Raw genomic sequence first — 21,450 nt, forward strand, 5'->3', positions numbered from 1 at the left:
TGGGAGTTAAAAGGCATTGTGGAGCCGGCTCGAGTCCTTTTTTTTTTTTCTTCCCCCTGCATTGGAGAAGTCTTAGGGATAGAGGTCCTTCAGAGGTTGTTGGAGCACACTGAAGTGTCTATGGGCAGTTCGCTGGTCAATGAATAGCCCAGCAGAGTGGAGTTTCCGATCACCATGGAGATCGCTAAGCCATGCCGAGCCAGTCTACGAGAGAGTGGCGAGTACTTACCTTCTTCGACGGAGATATGTCTAGTCCGGGCCTATCAGTAGAATAATGCAGATAAAGTCAACTGAAGAAGGATCCAAGAATTGGAAGTTCTGTCGTGATGTATGTGAAGGTCAAATAGTTCCCCAGCCTTTGGTAATGTAGAAACTTTGATTTGTTTAGTAATTGTGTTAAAGAAGAAAATCTGTAATTGTAAAAGGGACATTAGGTTTTGAAGGCTACAATTAATGAAAGGACTTTAGAGATTGTGTTTAAGAAAGTAGTGGAACTTTAAGTTTTGAATGAAGGAATTAGTGTGGAAGCACATATAGCTAACTTTGTTGTTGATAAGTGAACAACCTTTAGCAGTGTAGTGTATAAAATGCATGATTGACCTTAGATAGAATTTCCTACGTGAATTGATGTCTTTACAAGTTATGGGAGAATTAGAAAAGTTGGATAATTATACTCATTCCTTAAAGTTAGTGCAATTATATGTAAATATTTGTTCATAATGTGTAAACTGTAGGAGGTGAAATACAAGGGAGGCTACGACTGTGAATTAAGTTTCAGTTATTTGATAAGGTTTAGAATTTATCAAAAGCGTTTAAGAGATTTAAGACAGTGTGCTAAACTGAGTTCTGGTTCCTTGATTTTGCACTGTTCAATAATCTAGGATTCAGGGTGGTGCAGTATAATAGAAATTTTCCCTGAATCTGAAAAAGGAATCACCGCCAGTATTGAAACAAAGGAATTGGTGTGGTCCAAGGGCAATCCCTTTGTCTTCTATCCACGTACACTACTCTTAAGAATGGTTAACGGCCCAGATTGAATATGGAGACTACTTAAGAAATTTAGGTATATTAACTTGATGCACCGAGCAAGGTATTTTATTGAAGTTAGAATAAAGAATTTATATGAGGGAATAAGTCAGGAAAAGATCATTATAAAAACGACGTATATAAACATATAGAGAAGAGTAGCGAGATATTACACTATCAACATCCAGCCTTTACAGTTTTACATGCCATGGCATTGAACCAAGCAAACTCCTAAGCTTGTCATACTTACCAGTCCGGTAATTCCACATGTACCCTGTCTTAATTAAAAATTCCACACATTTAGTCACCTCCCAAGTCAAGACGCTATGATCACTCTCACCAATTGGTGGCAACATGGTCATATTTGTTACACAGACAAATTCTCAGATGCAATTACTAGGTCTAGCGCTCTCTGCCCCCTAGTATTTTCCATTACATGCTGCCGCAGATAGTTATCCCTTAATAACTGCATAAAATCCAATTCCTTCCTTCCAACTATTGTAACATAATCAATGTTACAATAGTTGAAATTCCCCATAATAATTATCCTCCTTCCACTCATTGCTTCTATTTGCTTATGCATACTATCCCCACCATCTATAGCAGCACCCAATTGTATATTTTGTTCTGCTAGCCCCAAATGTGCTCTTTTCTCTATCCAGCAGTTCAACTTCTATTCTCCTTGGCTGCAGTTCATCAGCTATCATCAAATACCTTCCCCCCATTTTATTCCCCCTGTCCCTCCTGAACACACTATATGCCCCCCCCCCCACATTCAATCCCACTAGCTATATCATCTTCTGTCAGCCATGTTTCACTAATGCCAATAACCTGTGGCCTGGAAGAGCCAACCAAGGCCAAAAATTCTTCCTTCTTGTTCCTAATACTCCTGGCATTAGTATACATGAAATGCAGAAGCCCATTAGTCCCACCCTTATTTTGATGCCTTATACTAACTATCCCATTCTGATTTGTTGTCCTTCATACTTGCTCGGGCAAATTATACACATTCATACACTCAAATGCCTACATAAAGTCTGCATATCTACCCCCCCTCCTTAATAACTCTAGTTTCTCTGATTCTGCACATCCACTTCCACTTCATTCGACAACACTTTTTCAAGTCTCCACACACCAAATCCATTCAAATATATACCATCCATCTTATATAAATCCTTTCACCCATCAAACTCATTCCACACGTCCATAAACTCCACACCACTCCTCTTGCATAACCTGCACATAGAGTCATTTGCAATTATGGCCCTCCTTCTCATCTCTTCTCTGTCATACCATGGTAACAGACTCACTATCTGAACTCTCTCACTCTTTTCTTTTGCTACCTCTAGTAATTCCTTCAAGTCCTCTCTCATAGCCATTTTATCTCCATTTAAGTCATTCGTTCCCACCACTACTATCATTTCTTTCACTCTCTGCTTTTGCACTCTGATAGACTCACTTACATCCTTAATTTTCGTATCCAGTAAGTATGATTTTAACACACTCATCTATTACACCTCTTACTAAAGAATCTCCATACAACACTCGCTCCTTCATTTTGCTTACATTCACGATCATACGCTTATTTTTCTAATCATACTTTTGCCTTTTAGTAGCTGATGCGCTCGGTATAGAATTTTGCAAACGCTCCACCTGCTGCTTCGCCTTGTGTATCACTCCACGCAACTGTGCGATCTCACTCATTGCAACTAACCCAGAATTTTTATTATCCGTTCAGCCATTCACTCGTTCTGTATTTTTACCTTCATTCTCACTTTCAACGCCGCTCTCAAAGCAAACTGGTACTCCATCACAAATTTCTATCATATCACTATTTCCTACATTCTGACTTTCAACAATGATATCACTCGCATAACATGAAACACATTTTAAATCCTCACTTTCCTTACACTTTCTACACACATTCACTCCACTATCATTATCTAACCAAACTCCAACCGCAAAGCATACATCTCACAGACATTGCACTGAATAAACTCCCTTATGTTAAAATTTTTGAACAAAGATGGCGATTTGGTCACCATTGTTTTCCTTCTTATTGGTGCTATATGCTCACTATCTGTCTTATCTATCAAAATACTAATTGAAAATAATGCAGAAAACACACAAAAATCACACAGACATGCTAAGATATGAAAAGTAAACAATACTACGTAAGATTCAAGCAATATTTCTAATTATTATTCAAAATAACACATCTTTTCAGGAACTCTCTACAAACACTACACACCATGTCAAAGAACGATTTTAAAGTATCATCATCATCAAATTCCTGACATATACCCTCAAGGGGTGTACTGGATATTATAATAATACTACATGAAGTATTCACATTAAAAAAACAAATACTACTACAGTTATGCAGTGCTTTAGATTTTATGTATCTATCTATAGACAGATTAAATGAATCATTTTTTTTTACATCAATCCTGCTTAAGAAAGGATGGAGACTTATAGCACACTTTCAATGCTATGGATGGGCTAGTATTACATAATACAGAAACTCTGAGTGAGTGCGTGCGAGAGAGAGAGAGACACCAAATATGGTACTCTTTGAGGTGCTTCAGGCTTCCAATAAGCTATGTTTGTATCAGGAAATGAAACTCATTTACTACCAAAGATTTTCTCAAGAGTTTATACCCTACCTACTTCTTTGTACAATGAAGCACATAAGGCTGAGATCTATCTTCTCCAGTTATCTGTCTTTTGCAATTAATTTCATCTCTCTAGCTCTCTCAATCAGCCATCTTTCTTTCTTCTTTCTTTTTTGGTCATTCTTTGAGGAAATTAGTATAGGCTTTACCCCCCCCCCCTCCCCTTTTCATTACTCTGTTCATTGTCAGTACATGAAAAGCTCTTTGGAACCTGCATCTTTTTTAATGCACTAGCAACACTTTTTTGTTGTTGTTGTTGTCATTGTTTTGATTGTTTACATAACTCATCTGTTACATGTTGTGAACAAAATATTTTTAATATTTTATGATGCAGACACTTGGCTTGAAAACTATTTAATTTCCTCTTTCTTTGTCAATTTCCATGTCTCTGATCCCTATAATAATACAGCCTTTGCATTGCTACTGTGGATCTTTATTTTGGTTTTATGATGATATTTGGATAATTTCCATATTATTCAATGCTCTGAAAGTAATATTTGCTTTTGTCAATTATTATGTTAAATCCCTGTCAGTTTCATCTTCAGTATCAACATTAGGTTCCAGCTATGTAATGAATTTTAATTTCTTTCTAGCACCTGTTCTTCAGTTTAAGAATGTTTTATTCATATTTAAATCAAACTTTTTCAGCTGTCTTATACAATGCTTCTAATTTTGCTTGTATATCAGTACATTTTGGCTAAACAAGCATGCTGGGAGGATAATATCTAAAAACTTAGTTGAGATAGGAATCCAGAACTGAAATGAAAGAGCTCAAGTCAAAGAGTTCAGGAATGGAAGAAGTTGGTACATAAAGCATGGAACCTTGGAGTTTCAGCAAGCTGAAGAAAAAGAAAAACCAGTACATTTTGATTATATTAAAACTATGTTATGCTATGAGAAAGTGACCATGTGGTCTTCACTTTGGGGGGGGGGGGGGGGGGGATCAAGAGAAATATAGAAGTAAGAAGGATTCATTTAATATCACCAGTGCATGGGAACTAGTGAAGAAATATTTATTAACAGCAATAGCAAGATGTATATCCTGAGTGAAAAAGAGAACATGACTTGGTGTAAAGTGAATGACTAATGATATCAAATGGGAACTGCAGATGAAAAACAGGTTAAGGATAAAGTATAAGAACGGTTGCATGAAGAATATAACACTCAGGTGAGGAGAGTGACTAGTATAGTAAGGAATGCAAAACTTTAATATAAGAGATGAGTCCTGAGATCCTAGGAAAATCCAAAGGAATTCCAAAGGCCAGCAGAGGAGAAATAACTGTAGAAGAATGATACTGTTAGATGAAAATAGGAGTACAGTGACTAATGCAAATGACAATGTAGTTGTTTAATGATCACTTCATTAGTGTATTTCATCCTGGAAATATAAGTTTTATCACTAGGGGGATAGGTAGGATTCAAGGTTTCAAAGCACATGAGGAATGTGTGTTTCATATACTAAGTAATCTAGATGTCAAGACAATGGAACTGGATAAAATTTCTTCATGTTTTATATGAGAATGTGCCATGAAATGGACAGCTCCACTGATTTGCCTTTTCATTGAGAAGCTGGCTATTGAAATGCAGACTGTCAATCTATTCTGATAAGGAGCCATTCCATAGTCCTTCCACAACCTTTGTGACTCGCCTCTGAATCTACACCACCACTGCTTCATCACCATAGAATCTGGGAGTCCGATCTGTGTGAAGTAGTTCATATGTGGCCTTATTAAAGCCTTATACAGGAGAACAATAACCTGTATCTTTGCTTGTTAGTGTGTTCTTCAACAACCACGTAATCTGATATGCTGTTTTGGTTACCTTCACAATATTCCTCTAAACTTCAACTCTCTGATCACAATCACCCACGTCCCTGGCCTGACCAGTTTCCTGCAGTTCACTTCCATCAGTAGAGTACATAGCTTCTCATCTCTTCCCAAAGTGCATCACCTTACACTTAGTCACATTAAACTGGCAGCCATTTACCTTTGCCCATACTGCTAGCCTGTTTAAGTCTTCCTGCAGGATCTCTGCATTACCTTCATTTACCATTCCTCTTCCTAGTTTAGCATCATCATCAGCAAATAACTGAATATTTCCTGTATCATTGATATACAAATTAAGCAACAGAGGACCACATACCGAGTACTGTGGTACACTAATGGTCACTTACCTTCTGGACTCAACTCCTCCATAAACCACTCTTTGATATCTATCCATTAGCTGACCTTTAATCCAAATCACCAGACTCACATCCATCCCCATTTGCTCCAAGTTATGTGACAGAGTTTTGTGTGGAATCTTGTCAAATGCTTTTTCAAAGTCTATTGTGGTTTTATAATTACAGAAAATCCATCCACAGGTCTCATTATACAAGAAAATTTGAACTGTGTGGACATTGGAAGAGGAAAAGAGACATGGAGGGAAGGAAGCAAAATTTTCTTCATTGTGACTAGCAGAGGCGATCAATTAGTCTTGACCTCTTGGGGGGGGGGGGTAAGCACGTGGAATTTTTTTTCTATTAATGAGGGATATATGTGGAACTATAAAGCTGATAATTAAAACAAGCTCAGCAGACAGCTTGCAGTAACACTATGTGTAATAAATGATAAGGGATGTCAACAGTGCATGGGATGGTCAAGGAGTAATTAAGGAAAGCAGAATCAGATTGCATACCTAGAATCAGGAGAGTAAATCACTGGAAGTGGATGAGTAGCATAATTCAACAGGAGTTGCAAAAGAATAAAATGTTGCAGAAGATAGGATCAGAAGGTTCATGTAAAAAAGCAAAGCAAGCAGGATGACCAATATAACAGTAAGGAAAGCAAAAACAGATTATGAGAGAAAATTAGTTCAGCAGGAAAAGAGAAATCCCAAAGGGTTCATTCATTATGCAGTGAGAAAAAGGAGGAATGATTAACAAATGACCATTTTATAAGGGTGTATCATCCAGATGGAGATAATGCGGTGACAAAGACTGATGTGAGAATAGAAGTAGATGAGATGAAGGTACTTAGGACATAACAAAAGCTCAATGTGATACTTTCAACTGATTGGATGGGAAATTGGATGCTTTTTGTACATTATGAAAATGTAGAAAAGCAATGCCTGTAAGTCTTGGAATTGGCCGAGTTCGATCTAAGGCCTCAACACTTTCTTTGAATGTGCTGAAGCCCTACTTCAGAGACCAAACTCTAATTGTAATGATTGCCTTACCATTCCTAGAGTCTTGGAAATTATTATCCTCCACAGTGTTAAATAGCTAGTATTTAATTTTTATTTCTAATTTTAATTCTAATGCATTACATTAGAATCCTAAAGGAATTCTAATGTAATGCATGCACACGACTGCTTCTTTTTAAATTTCTCACTGTTATTTTTCACTGAGAATAAAGCAAAACATTTATTATGAAACATAAGAGAAAGCATTCGTACAATAAATAATTTTTACTGTGGTACATGCATGATTTTATTATTACAGAAAATCCACAGGTCTCATTATACAAGAAAACGATTGAAAATGCATAAAATGCATGATACTTAAAACTGAACTCTGCAAGACTCCTTCCTCTTGGGCATACAGACAAGAGAAAGTGGTTTCCAGCTGGACTTGGAAAATTTGACTGAATAAAAGTTTTTGATAAAAAAAGAGGGAAGTTCCCTCTGAGATCAACAGTTTATTGGAGAAATATTTTAGATCCTTCAATGGCTTAGGAAAGGCAATAATAATTGCCATTTTCCAGGTATTTGGAAATGTCTCATGGAAAATTTTGTTGAAGAGGTATAGCAGTTGATTTATGGCAGATAGCAACAGATGTACAATCATCTTATAATAGATGTTATCTGGTACAACAGCAACTGAATGATATTTAAGTCTTGTTTTGTGAATGGCCTGTTGTAATCATCCATACCACTTGAATAGAACAGAATTTGTTGTTTTTCAGCTTTACATTTTTGGATAAGCAATAACTTCTTATCAGCAATAAGAAGATATTGCTGATGTTTTGGCAAAAATCTCCTCAAGAGTATCAATGACTGCTGCTATGAATGTAGAAGTTGAAAGACAGAGTGCAATTAATGGTAAGGTGGCAAGCGGTGTTGATGGCAAACAAGCATTTATGACTGGAGATAAAATTGAGAGAATGAATGATAGCGAATAAAATGACACAAGATTTGAAAGTTGAGATGGTGATGATGAGGCAAGAGATGAAATGAATGCAGAGTGAAATGAAGAGAATTGTAGATATGTATGGAAGAGTGAAGAACACAAAAATGAATAATCTTAGTATAAAAGAGGTAATGAAAGACCTGCAAGTGGTGTTGTATGGGGATTCGATTATTAAAGGTGTGGTAAATGAGAAGATACACAAGGTTTGTTTTCCTGGAGGTAAAATGAATACAGTGATTGAGGCATTGGATATGAGGAGTAACTGAGCAAATGACTTGACTGAGAACAATGAAAATGTAAGACTGAATATCAGGAGGTTGTTGAAAAGGATAAAAGATAAAGTGTGATAGGGAAGATAGTCAGTGTGTTGTCCAGGTATGTCAGTGATGAGATGAGGTGCAAAACAAAGATTGTGAATGATAAGTTAGCAGAAATGTGCGAGAAGAAAGGAGTGCAATTTGTTAATGTGTGGAATGTGTCTGAAGGATGAATTGAACTGTATAAGAGTGATGGACTGTGAATGGTTTTGGTGTGAGTCATTTAGATAGACTACTGCTGGAAGGTAGAGAAATGAGTGCAGAGAATGAATCTGATCAAGTAAGAAGATGAAGGAATGAGAGATTGAAGTGATGCTTATAAACAAAGAAGTGTGTAGCATGAGTGTAGAGAATGAGAGAACAGATGTGCAAGACAAACAGGGAAATGAGGAAACTCAGGGTGGAGGGGAACGCAGTGAGAAATGTTGATGCTCAAAGAGGAAGTGAATGTGCGAGTGTAGACAAGAAAGGAATGGGATTGCCTGGGATGTAGGGAGAACAGCTGAATTTGAAGAAGGTCCAGCGATGAGTAAGGAGAACAAGAAACGACAAGGAAAATATGGAGAAGTCACATCAAATAAGTGGTATCGGTGAAACTTGTTATAGATCCAGGAAAGAGCTGTTATGTTTTTATATGAATGATAGTACCAGAAACAAGGGAAATGAAATGGTTCCACTGATTGAGTTCATTCACCCAAAACTTTTTGGAATAAGTGAGACATGGCTGAATGAGGATGACATCCTGACAGGAACTGAGATGGAAGGGTATGATGTATTTTGTGAAGAAAGAAAGGGTAAAAAGGGAGATGGAGTGCTATTATTGATAGAAAAAAAGTTATGTCCATACGAGATAGCGATGCAAAGAGAGAATAATGGCAGTGATTTAGAGGCAGTATGGTGTGAGATAGAGGATGAATGACTAAACATGTAACCACAGTAATAAGATTTTTTTTATTAATAAGTAAATATTTCGTTCTAAGTATCATAGGACATCTTCAGTACAGTTAATTCAAACAACATTAGCAATTAATAGTTAGGGTGCATGCTTACAATGCCATCCGTCTATGTGTGCAGTAGCATGTTATAGAAATAAATTAAAATATATCTGAAAAAAAAAAAAAAAAAAACACGATTACATTAAAATGAGATACCACATAAAATTACGTTACACAATTGAAGATGACAATTTCCCAGACTTTAGGAATAGTAAGAACATTACGGTTCAAATTAGGTCTGTGACATAGGGCTTCAGCACTTTCCTTGTATAAACTTTCATGTTTATATGAAGATCTATGCAGAAGTTTGTTTTTTTTCCAATGGATCCTATGGGTTGGGTTTTCAATTCTGTGAGGCCAAATTTCTGTTGTTTGATAACCCAAACCATACGATCTATTGGAAAAAAAAAACCAAACTTCTACATAGATCTTCATATAAACATGAACGTTTATATAAAGAAAGTGTTGAAGCCCTATGTCACAGACCTAAAATGACATTCTTACTATTCCTAAAGTCTGGGAACTTGTCATCCTAAATTGTGTAACATAATTTTATATGTTATCTCATTTCAATGTAATCGTGTTTTTTTTTTTTTTTTTCCAGATATGTTCTAATTTATTTCTATAACACGCTACTGCATGCATAGAGGGATTCCATTGCCCTAACTGTTAATTCCTAGTATTGTTTTGAATTAACTGTACTGAAGATGTCCTAGGACGAAATTTTAATTATTAAAAAATATTATTACTGTTTACGTGTGTATGTTTAGTCATGAATGCTCCACAAGTTTCATTATACAACATAAAGGTGAATAGAATGAAATACTTAGTTGAATGTTGCTATAGACCTGGTGTATAAACAAATTGGCCAAGCAAATAAGAAAACGATATCATTATGGACGATTTTAATTATAGACTGGGATGATAAGATAGTAACTGGAAGTAAAGAAAATGAGTTTCTAAGTGTTTGAGTGACAACTACCTCAGGGTATGTAACAAATGCCGCCAAAGGATTGAGGGTGTTACGTATACTTTATACTTTGTATTCTATTCTTATTCTCTATTCTACTTTTACTTCTCACTTGTACCAGGAGTTAGTTCCGGCAAATTTATTTAGTTTTAAATGACTGCACCAGCCGGTGACTAATTCCTGATTCTTAGGTCTACTTTAATGACTATCTCTACAATAATACTTAGTAACAGGAACACGTGGTATGCAGTCGCGGCTTCCCCCCCTTTTTCTTACACAAATGTTTTCCCCTTCGCTTACACAGGTTCGAAATTTTAATAAGTGGTAAGTCAGTCTCGTTTAATAGAACACACAAACTTTGATCTAAAACAATGCATTTTAATACTACTAATTATAATATACATGAAATCAAGCAATGGTATTAATATACAAGAAATACATTTCTGTACACATGCAATGAGCTCATTCAATTCTCTCTTACGTACCTCTTAAATACAAGGTTATGCAATCATAACTCAGAAGCATTATTTAATCAATGTTACTTTAGTGGCTTGCTCCAAGATTGAATGATACTTCTGTTATTATGTTAGTTCTGACAATACTAAGTTATTCAAATTTATACATGATATTTTCGCTCAATCTTATTAGTTACAAATCTTATGAGAGTTAATCTCCTTGCAATAGAATTTATGCAATTCTATAGCAAGGCTCAATGTACAAAGTAGTACCTTCAATCAATGCATTTCATATAACACTTCGTTTCTTGAACTGTTCCATTAAAAGTTCAAGCACATACACTTTCATAAGTCACGGCAGGAAGGTCCCAACGAGACGTTCAGTCCTAAACGGATCTCCTAGTCGGGTCAAGCAAGGCAATGCTTAAGGCTTTTTCCCTTTCTCTTTGTTCACACTGGTTTATACAGCACTTCTTATGCATATAGGGTAAGAAATATTTGCCTTACCGGTTAATCTCCTTAGTGAAGTTGTTCCTTGGTTTTATGGCTGATCTTTCCTCGGATATGGCAAGACTTCCTTGTCGTTTCCGCTGTCTTTCTTTACTCAAATGTTTCTAAGTGTTGAATCCTTCGAAGTAGTTACATTGGCGGTAACTCACCAATGGCCCTGTCTGCTGGTTCCTCGTTGTACAGTTGGATGACTAGCATGTAACAGAATCCACTGCAACGTGGAGGGTTGCTGGAAACCGGTGACAAGCATCCTCAGCCTTTCACGGCCTTCTCATTGGCACACACGAAAAAAATGCAGGAAACAAGAGAGCGTTTGAAGAGCACGCCGCACTTATATCATGGTAGTGAGTGCCCTCTCTCTCTCTCTATCGACGTCACTCATACAGCCGTCTTTGATTCGTCTCATACGGTCACGTTCTTTACTCGGCAGCCATCTCAACAGAACTCTTACTGCAGGGGTTACCGGATGACGTCTCGGATTTTTCTGCTGTGTCATGAACAGATACGTATTGATGAGACCCTCCGCTGATTGGTTAACAACTCTGAAGTCACTTAGCATAACTTTCCCTGTATCTGGCATGATTCTAACATAGTTTTTGAATTACTTTACAATAATTTGCTCTTGAGAGCTCAAGCATGTCTTTATCTTAAGTGAGTTAATTTCTCATGTTGTGGCTGAAACAAATGGTGGTCACAGAGTGGGCCAGTTATTTCCGACACAACACAACAGAGGGTCTCAGATTTGATCATATTATCAAAGGATGTTATTATAAATTTCAAATCATCCTCCACTTGATGAGAGTGGCCATGAAGTGATTACCTGGGTGGTTGCCAGCAGCATGAAGACTTCTGTGAGGAAAGGGTATATGTGGAACTACAAGGCTGGCAATTATAAAATGCTCAAGAGACAGCTTGCAGGTGTAGCATGGAATGAGCAGTTGGGGGGAAAGGAGATCAATGCTGCTTGGGTTATGTTCAAGAACCATCTGGTAGAAGCATGTCTAAATATATTCCAAGGGACACAAGGTTAAATAAGGTAGGCGTGAAATGAATGAATGAAAAGATTAAGCATGCAATACAAAGGAAAAAATGCATTATGGAGACAACATAAGAGGAGTAGTAATAATCAATGCCATGAGGATTACAAAGAACAAGCAAGGAGAGACTTGGTTGGAAAGGATAGCAAAAGTGAAGTATGAGCAGCAGTCAGCTAATGAAGCCAAAAATAATCCTGGGAAGTTGATATCTAGTATCCAGAAAAAAAAAAAAAAAAAACAGATTATGGAAGAATGGCACTGAGAAAATGGTATAAGAACAACTGCTGCAGAAAATATAGTTGAGAGATTTAATGAGCATTTCACAAAGGTCTTTCATTCTTGTGAATGTGACATCATGGAGAGTTTGAGAGCAGTGGATGATGATGAGGAGGAGAGACTGACTGTAAGCGAGCAAGAGATGTATGAGGAATTGAGCAAACTTGATGTTAATAAGGCTGTGGGACTTGATAATATATAACCACATATTTTGAACAAATGTACCAGAGTGTTGGCATCTGCCTTGATATATTTGCTTAATATGAGTCTCACACTGGTTCAAGTTCCAAAGGAGTAGAAAGAATGCAAGATTATGCCACTTCATAAGGGAGGTGACAGAACTCAAGCATCAAATTATAGGCTTATCTGTGTCAGTTGTTGTGATTAAAGTGTTGGAGAGGCTGGTTAGAGCCAGGATCCAGAAGTGGGTTGACAACAATGGTATTCTTTTTGATGGATAGCATGGATTTGCTAAAGGGAGGTCATGTTTTAGTAATCTACTTACTTATTACAATAAGGTGATGGCTTCATTGGACAAAGGAAATGGATACACAGTAGTATACTTAGATTTTGCAAAGACTGTTGACAGATTACTGCATGCATGATAAGTTCATAGTCAAACTGGAGCAGATGGGGTTGGATATTAGACTAATGCATTGGGTGGAGATTGGCTATCTGATAGGTATCAGCAAGTTGTGTATGAGAGAGTAATATCCCAGAAGAGCAAAGTCACTAGTGTTGTACCTCACAAGTCTGTTTTAGGGCCATTGCTGTTTAACCTATATGTTAATGGAGAAGATTTGGATGGGAATATTCAGTTATTAGCAGATAATGCAAAGTTGGGACTAACTATGAGGAGTAGAACAAATGTTCTGGCCTTACAAGACTTGAATAGACCGAGTGCAGGAGTGGGATGCCAGCGCAATGATGCAAAACATAAGGTTTTAAAATTTGGGAAACAAAGATGGGGATGTAGAATTTATGCTTGGTGAGAATATATTGTTGGAAGTGGAGAAATAAGAGATCCTGGGGTGATGGTGGATAAGGAGCTAAAATTTAGAGGACACATTGACAAAATCGGATAACACAATGAATTTTGATAATGATGCAAGGACACTGACTTGTAGAAGGAGATTCTTGTTTCATTTTATGGACTACTGTGCACAGATTTCATCATCTGGTTTTCAAAAGGATGAAGAAATACTGGAAACAGTCCAGAGGCGGTTGACTAAATTACTTTCTGATCTCTGGAAGGCTGAATGAGGAAAGTTTGAGAAGATGCAATTTACAGATTAAATTAGTTGCGATAGGATTAACGTTGAAGAGGTTTTTCATAAAATGGTGAGAGATCAGGAAAGAACAAGAGATCATACCAAGAAGCTGTATAAGGAGGATGTGGACAACGGAGTGAGAAGAAGGTTTTTTTTTTTTTTTTGTATGAAGAGTTGTGAATGAATCGAATGCCTTGCCTGAGAGTGTGGTGCTGCAGAGAATTTGAGTGAGTTAAAGGCAAGGTATGATGAGCTGTGTGTATGACAAAGGGACCTCCTAGATAACATGGGGTCTTAGAATGATGATAATAATCATCTCTACCCACAATGCCATAAAATATAAAACAGAAGACAATCAGTAACACTGCCAACATGCTGCATTAATGCTTTGTTTTTATTTTGTTTATGTTTTTCATTTTTTGCTGTTGATTTTGGAATGTTTGTTAATTTGAATCTTCATAACTAGAGGATATGCTAAAATGAAGCCTTTCTTTTTTACACAATTTTTAATTTGTGTAAAAAATTAAAAATTGTGTAAAATTTGGAGTTTGATTCACACACATTTTATGCAAATTGCACCCACAAAAGGTCATAAAACCTACAATACATCAGTATTACTTTGGGAGAGGGGGTAAGAACTACTTTTTCAAGCCACTTCAGACCTCCAAAAGTTACACAATAGGCAATGAAATTAATTTGCCACCTAAAGCCAACAAACATCCAAGTCACAGTGAGTCGATTAGTGGAGTGAAATACATTATCTTCCTTCCTTCCTAGGTTGGCACTTATCATATAATTTTGAAAATATATAATACAATTAGAATATTAAATAAGTCTTAAAAATTGCTTTAAAACATCTAAGAATTCTCGATTTTCATACATGAGTATCAGACTCCAGTTTGAGAAACTTATATAGATAATATTTATACAGATAATAAAATTGTTATAGTACGCCCACAGATAGGGACCCTTCGACACTTCTATGCATGTCAAAAGAAGGAGAATCCATTCCGATAATAGGGTAATCAAACCGTATTGTGGGATGAGTGTTTATTATTACAGGTCGGAAAATTAACTTCACTTTTATGATCATTGTAGTTTTCAAAGTGGTAACTATTTTGTTTGTATAAATAACAAGTGGAAAATTTTACGTATAAAGTGATTTTGGTGTTGATGACCAATTCATACATCGCCTTATTTCTTTTTACCCCTTCTTTTTCTTTCAAGAAGAGTCAACATGAATTGACTCTTCTTGGCAGTCTTCCAACGACAGTTCTCACTTATGTGTTCGGACTATACTTGCCCACTAATATAATCAAAGTGCATATTAGTGGGCAATCAGAAATGATCTACAGCAGAGAATATTTATCAAAATATTAACCCTGCAGAGGTTGTAATAAAAAAAAATTGCAACGTAGGTCGCGTATATCCGAGAGATACATTCATTACTAGTATGTGCTAAAATGCGATAAAACTTAAAGAAAAAACACTGCAAATATAATACATGATGGTTTATTTATTTTCGGTTACAATCTTGAAATTATTGAACAAAGAAACAAAGAAAAAAAAAACTAAACTAATACTATACTGACATCAGAGGTCGCGGTATCTCTCAGATACAATTTACTATCAAATATCACTTTCACTTTCGGACTCGAGTAACATTCGCTGAATCTCTTCAACATCTGATGGATTATCCTGTCAATATATTTTCAACAGTAAATAAAAAAAAACAACTAAACCAATACTATACTGACATCGGAGGTCACAGTATCTCTCAGATACAATTTACTAGGAAATATCACAAATCTTTACATAACATGTGTTAAACCAAAACTGACTGCATAAACAGTGTGGAATATCACTCGTAATATATGAATGCACAGCTACTCATGACCTCCAAGCTATGCACTGGATGTGTGTGAGAATATTAATATAAACAATTTGCATGTATCTGTCAGATCAGCTGCGACCTCCACAGGGTTAAATTCACTTATGATGTTCCTTATATAAATTATTTTTATAAATATATCCTGATTTCTAAAAAAATTTCAGGTTTTATGACTTACCTCTTTTAGTTTAAATTCACCCTCTCCTTTCATGCATATATAATGGTCCAAATAATTCCAGTTATAATTTTCCAACTTTTCATTGGTGAAATCAACCCATGAGACTCCATACGTATCATTATCAGGTGCTCGAAAACGATAGCAATAGTGGATTTTTATTTCTGGATATGGGTGCCTATCCAGAATTAGTAATAAAAGGACATTATTATATGTATGAATAACATTAACTAACAAATAGACCTCTCTCTCTTTCAAATATATCATCAATAAATACCTAGATAAGCATATTTATTTATGAGTTTTCATTCAAATCTTTTGGTATATGCAAAAGTGAATTTCAATAAACAAAATGCTACTGTAGAATTTTCCATTTAGATTTATTTTTAAATATATAAATTTAAAAATCCTCTACTTAAAAAGCAACTAAATCCAGAATGAGAGCCCATGCATGTGAATGCACATATATACAATGGATTGGCTTGGGATTTTTTGTTATTATTTTTTTTGTAATTGTATATATTTTTTATGTTTTTATTTATTTTTCACTTTGTTTGAAAATTCTGCTGTAGAGATCAAATGTGGAACTCTTTTCAAGCTGCTTAAGGCCTCTACTAAGCAGGGCAGTGGTCTCATGCAATTAGACTACTTCTCTGCCTTGCAGAGGCCCATGTATACAACAGAATTTGAACCTACAGAGTGGATAAACTAACCATTCAGCCAACCAGTCTGGCAATCCAACTTCTATACTTATTTTCCTTTTATAAAAATGCATTTCAAATTTGCAATTTTGCTGTATTTAGAATTCAAAGATAATTTCTCTTATCTCATATGCATACATAAAAATTCAATTACATTGAATTATATGGCCACTTTATTATAAATTTTTATCATATTCAATTCAGGATAAACCTGTATTTAAAGTCAAGATTTTTTTTTTAACACACACACACACACACACACACACACACACACACACACACACACACACACACACACACACACACACACACACACACACACACACATATTAATTGAAACCACATCACTAGCTAACCATGTTTTTTTGGTAAGTAAATCTGAATGTCTATTTGAAAAATGATAATAATACAATAACTGTTACAAATAATGAAGGTAATATAACATTTTTATTTTTGATTAATACTTGGCTCTTAAGAGTACAAGATGTGACATAATTAGGAAATGACAACAAACTTGCAGATATTTCAAAAAGGAGTGGACAGTGATATTTTCACAGGAAAAAGCACCTCTGTAGAGCAATTGGAAGAATGATGGTACATTGCATCCTTCGATTGGAAAAAGGCCTAATGCAACTCTTGTCACGAAGGGAGAAACCTTCATGTGATTTTTTTCAATTGAAGGTGAGTTAGCTGATCTCATACAGAGGTAGTAGGATTTTTTTCTCCCGGAAACTCATGTTTTTCATCCCACATACAGAAAAATCAGCCTTGAGAACACATACAATTTACAGACAAAAACTACTAGTAGTGATGGTGGTTGGAAGTAGATGGCATTGGTGAAGATAATGATGGTAGTGGCAGTTTACTATAATTGGTGAATTAAGTGGTGGAGATAGAGAGCTGTAGAGTAGGTGCCCTCCCTTAATGAGTCCTTGAAATCCTTTGTGGTGTCGAATAACAATAATAGAAAAAACAAATACCAGTATCAAAATTTAGTTTGCAACTAGACAGTTTTACTACCATTCAAAGCTAAAATTTTACTTTTTGCTGTTTATTACTTTGTGGGTCCTTCCCTTGCTTTATTACAGCTTGGCATCTGTGAGACATTGAGAAAATCAATTTCCTGATAGATGCAACTGTTCATTTCATGGTTCCATATCCTTATAATGGCTTCTTGGAGCTCCCAAAGTGTTTTCAGCTTTGAATTATTCAGTGATCAATTTATAATGGTGTTTCATCCTGATCAGGGTGGAATCATGAGGAACTTAAGTGTAGAGAACATAGAAGAGGATGGCTTAATTGTGACTAGGCAGGAGATATTTGAGGAAATAACCTTGATGTCAATAAGGTGATAGGATTTGATGACATATCACCACACATCTTAAAGGAATGTTCCAGGGAACTGGCAATAGCATTGGCATGCCTGTTTAATAAGAGTTTTACAACAGCACAGGTTCCAAGGGAGTGGACAGAAGATAGAATTGTTCCACTGCATAAAGGTGGTGATAAGGCTGAAGCTTCAAATCATAGGCCAATCAGTATATCTGGAGTTGTGGTGAAGGTACTAGAGAGATTGGTGAGGAGTAAGATACAGAAATGGGTTTGATAACAGCAGTAGTCTCTCTGGTTATCAGAATGGGTTTTTTATAGGGAGATCATGCACAAAAAATAATAATAATATTGTCATATTGTTATGTTTTACTAACTTACTTATGTATTATAACAAGATGACAAATACCTTGGACAGGGGAGATACATATACAATGGTGTATTTGGATTTTGCAAAAGCTTTTGATAGACTGCCACACAACAAACTGTTAAATAAATTGAAACAGATGGGATAACAGACTTCTGAGTTGGATCAGTGACTGACTGCCAGATAAGTATCAGAAAGTTGTTTATGGAGGTGCAGTAACTAGAAAGAGGAAGATCACTAGTGGTGTGCTGCAGGGGTCAGTTTTGGGACTTAATAAATAAATTTATAAATAAACAAATAAATAAAATAAATTAATAAATAAATCTACAGATTTATTTATTAATAAGTTGGTTACTGATTAGGGAAAAAAGAATTTTTTAAAAATATTTAAAATGGGGGCAGCACCCCCATTTTAAACTTCGCGGGCCGCCACTGGTGTAACCATTTTCTGTAAAAAAGATAGTAAATACTAAGGCATGACCGACCTTCATAAAGCTATGTTGGCCCTCATACAGTATCATATTTTTATCCAACCAGTCTTGAATTCTCTTTTTGACCAATTTTTCCTGTACTTTTACCACCACACCTGAGATGCTGATTGGTCTATAATTTGCTACTGTAATCTTAGAACATCCCTTATGGAAGGGAATTATTTAGCCCTCTTTCCACTTCCTTGGAACTCTACCAGAGCTGAGACTTAAATTAAAGAGCCTAGTCAGAGTCATTGTACATCTTGCAAACCCTGAGCTGATATCTCATCTAATCCAACAGATGTAATTTACATTGAGATTCTGCAATATCCTAAGAACCTCCAATTCATCTAACTCTGTTCTCACATTAGTGTCTCACACATACCCTTGCAAAGTGGTCACTCAGTAACTTGACTATTTTATCTGTTTCTGTCACCTCTTGACCACCACCATCATCACTCATTAAGTTTAATCTTCCTTAGTCTTTCATACTCTTACTTGCCACGTAATAAAAGAACTCTTAGGGATTTCCTTTGGCCTTCTTGTCTAGATTCTTCTTATAATTTGATTTTGTCTTCTTTGCCATGCTGTCACCTTTCTTGTCTGAGCCTTGTACTGTTCATGAGTTTACTGGCTAACTTTTTCTTTATATACCCTCAACAGCATTTTCTTCTTCTGCAGCTCGAGTTTAATGATATCACTCATCCATCTAACTCCTACCTTATTAACCCTTCTTATCTTAGGTATATAATTTAATATTTCTTCCTCTAGATGACCCTTAACTTTCTCCCATGCACTACTAACATTCTTTCCCTGCAGTGTTTTATGCCATGGCACAGATTTAAGCTTCTTCCTAAAGTTTGTCATAATCACCTGCTTTGTGGTTCCGCTTTGTAGTACCCTTCTTGACAGAATATTCCTCATGGTATACAATCTCCCAAGTCAAGACTGCATGGTCACTTTAATCAATCTCTCGCAATGTGGTCACATTGGTTATGGATAGCCCTTCTGATTTTCACACCAATTCCAATACTCTCACACTCCTAGTCCTCTCCATCACATACTGCCTTTAGTAATATCTCTCAGTAGGTGTATAAATTCCATTTCCTTCCTTCCAGTCTATATCTCCATAGTTGAAGTCCTCCATAATAATCAGTCGACTTGCACTCATTGTACTAATTTGGTGATGCATGACTTCTAAGATCATCTGTGGAACTTCCTGGCCTATAGCAACAACCAGCTGTATATATTGTCTTACTTGCCTTAATCTCACACCCGACTGCTTCAAATGAATAGCCACCCTCTCACATATCTCCTATTCTTTTTGGCTGCAATTCATCTGCTATCATCAGCAATACCCCCCCCCCCACCATCTTCTTTGAAAATACTAAACCTTTCACATTCTATCCCTGTAACTACATCATTTGCTGTTAGCCAAGTCTCACTGATGCCTATAACTTTTGGCAAGGTTGCACTAACCAATGGCCAAAACTCCTCCATGTCATTCCTGACTTCTGGCATTACTATACAGAAACTGCAGCATCCTTTTAGGCCTCCACCCACTTTCACTTCCTGAATTGACTATGCTATTCAATATTTTTGCTTGGGAAACTAGATTCTGCACTTGGTCATTCTCACACTCACTCACCTCATGGGTGACTTCACACAAACTCACCTGCTTTCACCCTAATTGCTTAAATTTTGCATATCTAGATGGCATGACTAATATCATGAATTTTTGAACAAGGGAAACATAATTTTGCCACGCTTTCATTAAGTACTCCCTTATCATTGGTCTCTGTAAATAATTTTCTCTTTAACTTGTTTTTCTTTTTTGTTCACTCAGTTTTATTACTACTTCAGACTGCCTGCTAAGCTCTTGCTCCTTCTGCAATTTTTCAGTTTCACAGTTTGTTCCATGAAGGATAATATTCAAGCATACTATTTCTTTATTAATTCTTGTAGACAGGCTTATACGTTGGTTATGCATTTCTAAATATCTTAGGGAATTGAAACAACGTAGATCCGAATATAAATTAAATAATATTTTAATAGATATTTCCGATATTTCGGCAATGTCACATTGACATTTTCTAAAGGAACTTACAAAAAGGCAGGTGCACACAAGGCAATAACAATACAGTAACTAAGAATGAAGATTTGAAGCTATCGTTCTCCTAGAAGTCCTGATGGTGCCCTCTGGAGGGCTAAGTAGGCATTCTTGGCCGTTGGGCTGAAGGTCTGCTGATGTATGCCTCCCAAATTTGGGGCAGTCGCATACAACCAAATTTGTTGAGGTTTGGAGAGTTTCTTAGGGCAGAGGCTGATTCCATAAATAATCTTTCGAATTTATATTTGCTCCGGTGTATTATTGTTGCTTTCTTCCACCGTATTCTGTGGCGAGTATCTAACTCCTACCTTATTAACCCTTTATTTTTTTTTCGTTTAATTTAATTAATTTATATTCGGATCTACGTTGTTTCAATTCCCTAAGATATTTAGAAATATTTCTTTATTAATGTCAATTTCATTCTCTTCTATATTCTTGGGCACACATTCAACATTAATAACATTATTTTCCATCCTACTGTCCATACTGTCTGCTCTTCTAACATTTGCTGCATTCTCATCACGTAATAGGCACTCACTTTAAAAACATTTAATACACTCTCTCTCTCCTGTTTTAATTTACTTCCACATATTCTTTAATTTTCTCGACAAATACATTTCACACACACCACACTGCATAAAATCTCACAAATGCAAATCACCCGATAACCTCAAATCGCCTGATTACCTGGTCTTTACTATTGTTCT

The 21,450-nt window shown here is 36.1% G+C and overlaps 1 protein-coding gene across 4 annotated transcripts in view; it reads right to left on the minus strand.

The window, feature by feature from the left end:
- Iml1 (GATOR complex protein Iml1) overlaps positions 1-21,450 on the minus strand; it is a 414,032-nt gene that overhangs the window by 154,844 nt on the left and 237,738 nt on the right. For all 4 annotated transcript variants that reach the window (XM_090410642.1, XM_090410643.1, XM_090410644.1 and 1 more), the window contains exon 24: positions 15,770-15,944. In XM_090410642.1, coding sequence (XP_090266768.1) covers positions 15,770-15,944 — 175 coding nt within the window. The remainder of the gene's footprint in view (positions 1-15,769; positions 15,945-21,450) is intronic.

This window comes from Typopeltis vanoorti, chromosome 20, assembly GCF_054136105.1.
Source record: "Typopeltis vanoorti isolate ZY-2024b chromosome 20, IOZ_Tvanoo_1.0, whole genome shotgun sequence".
In the NCBI taxonomy this organism is placed as follows: Eukaryota; Metazoa; Arthropoda; class Arachnida; order Uropygi; family Thelyphonidae; genus Typopeltis; species Typopeltis vanoorti.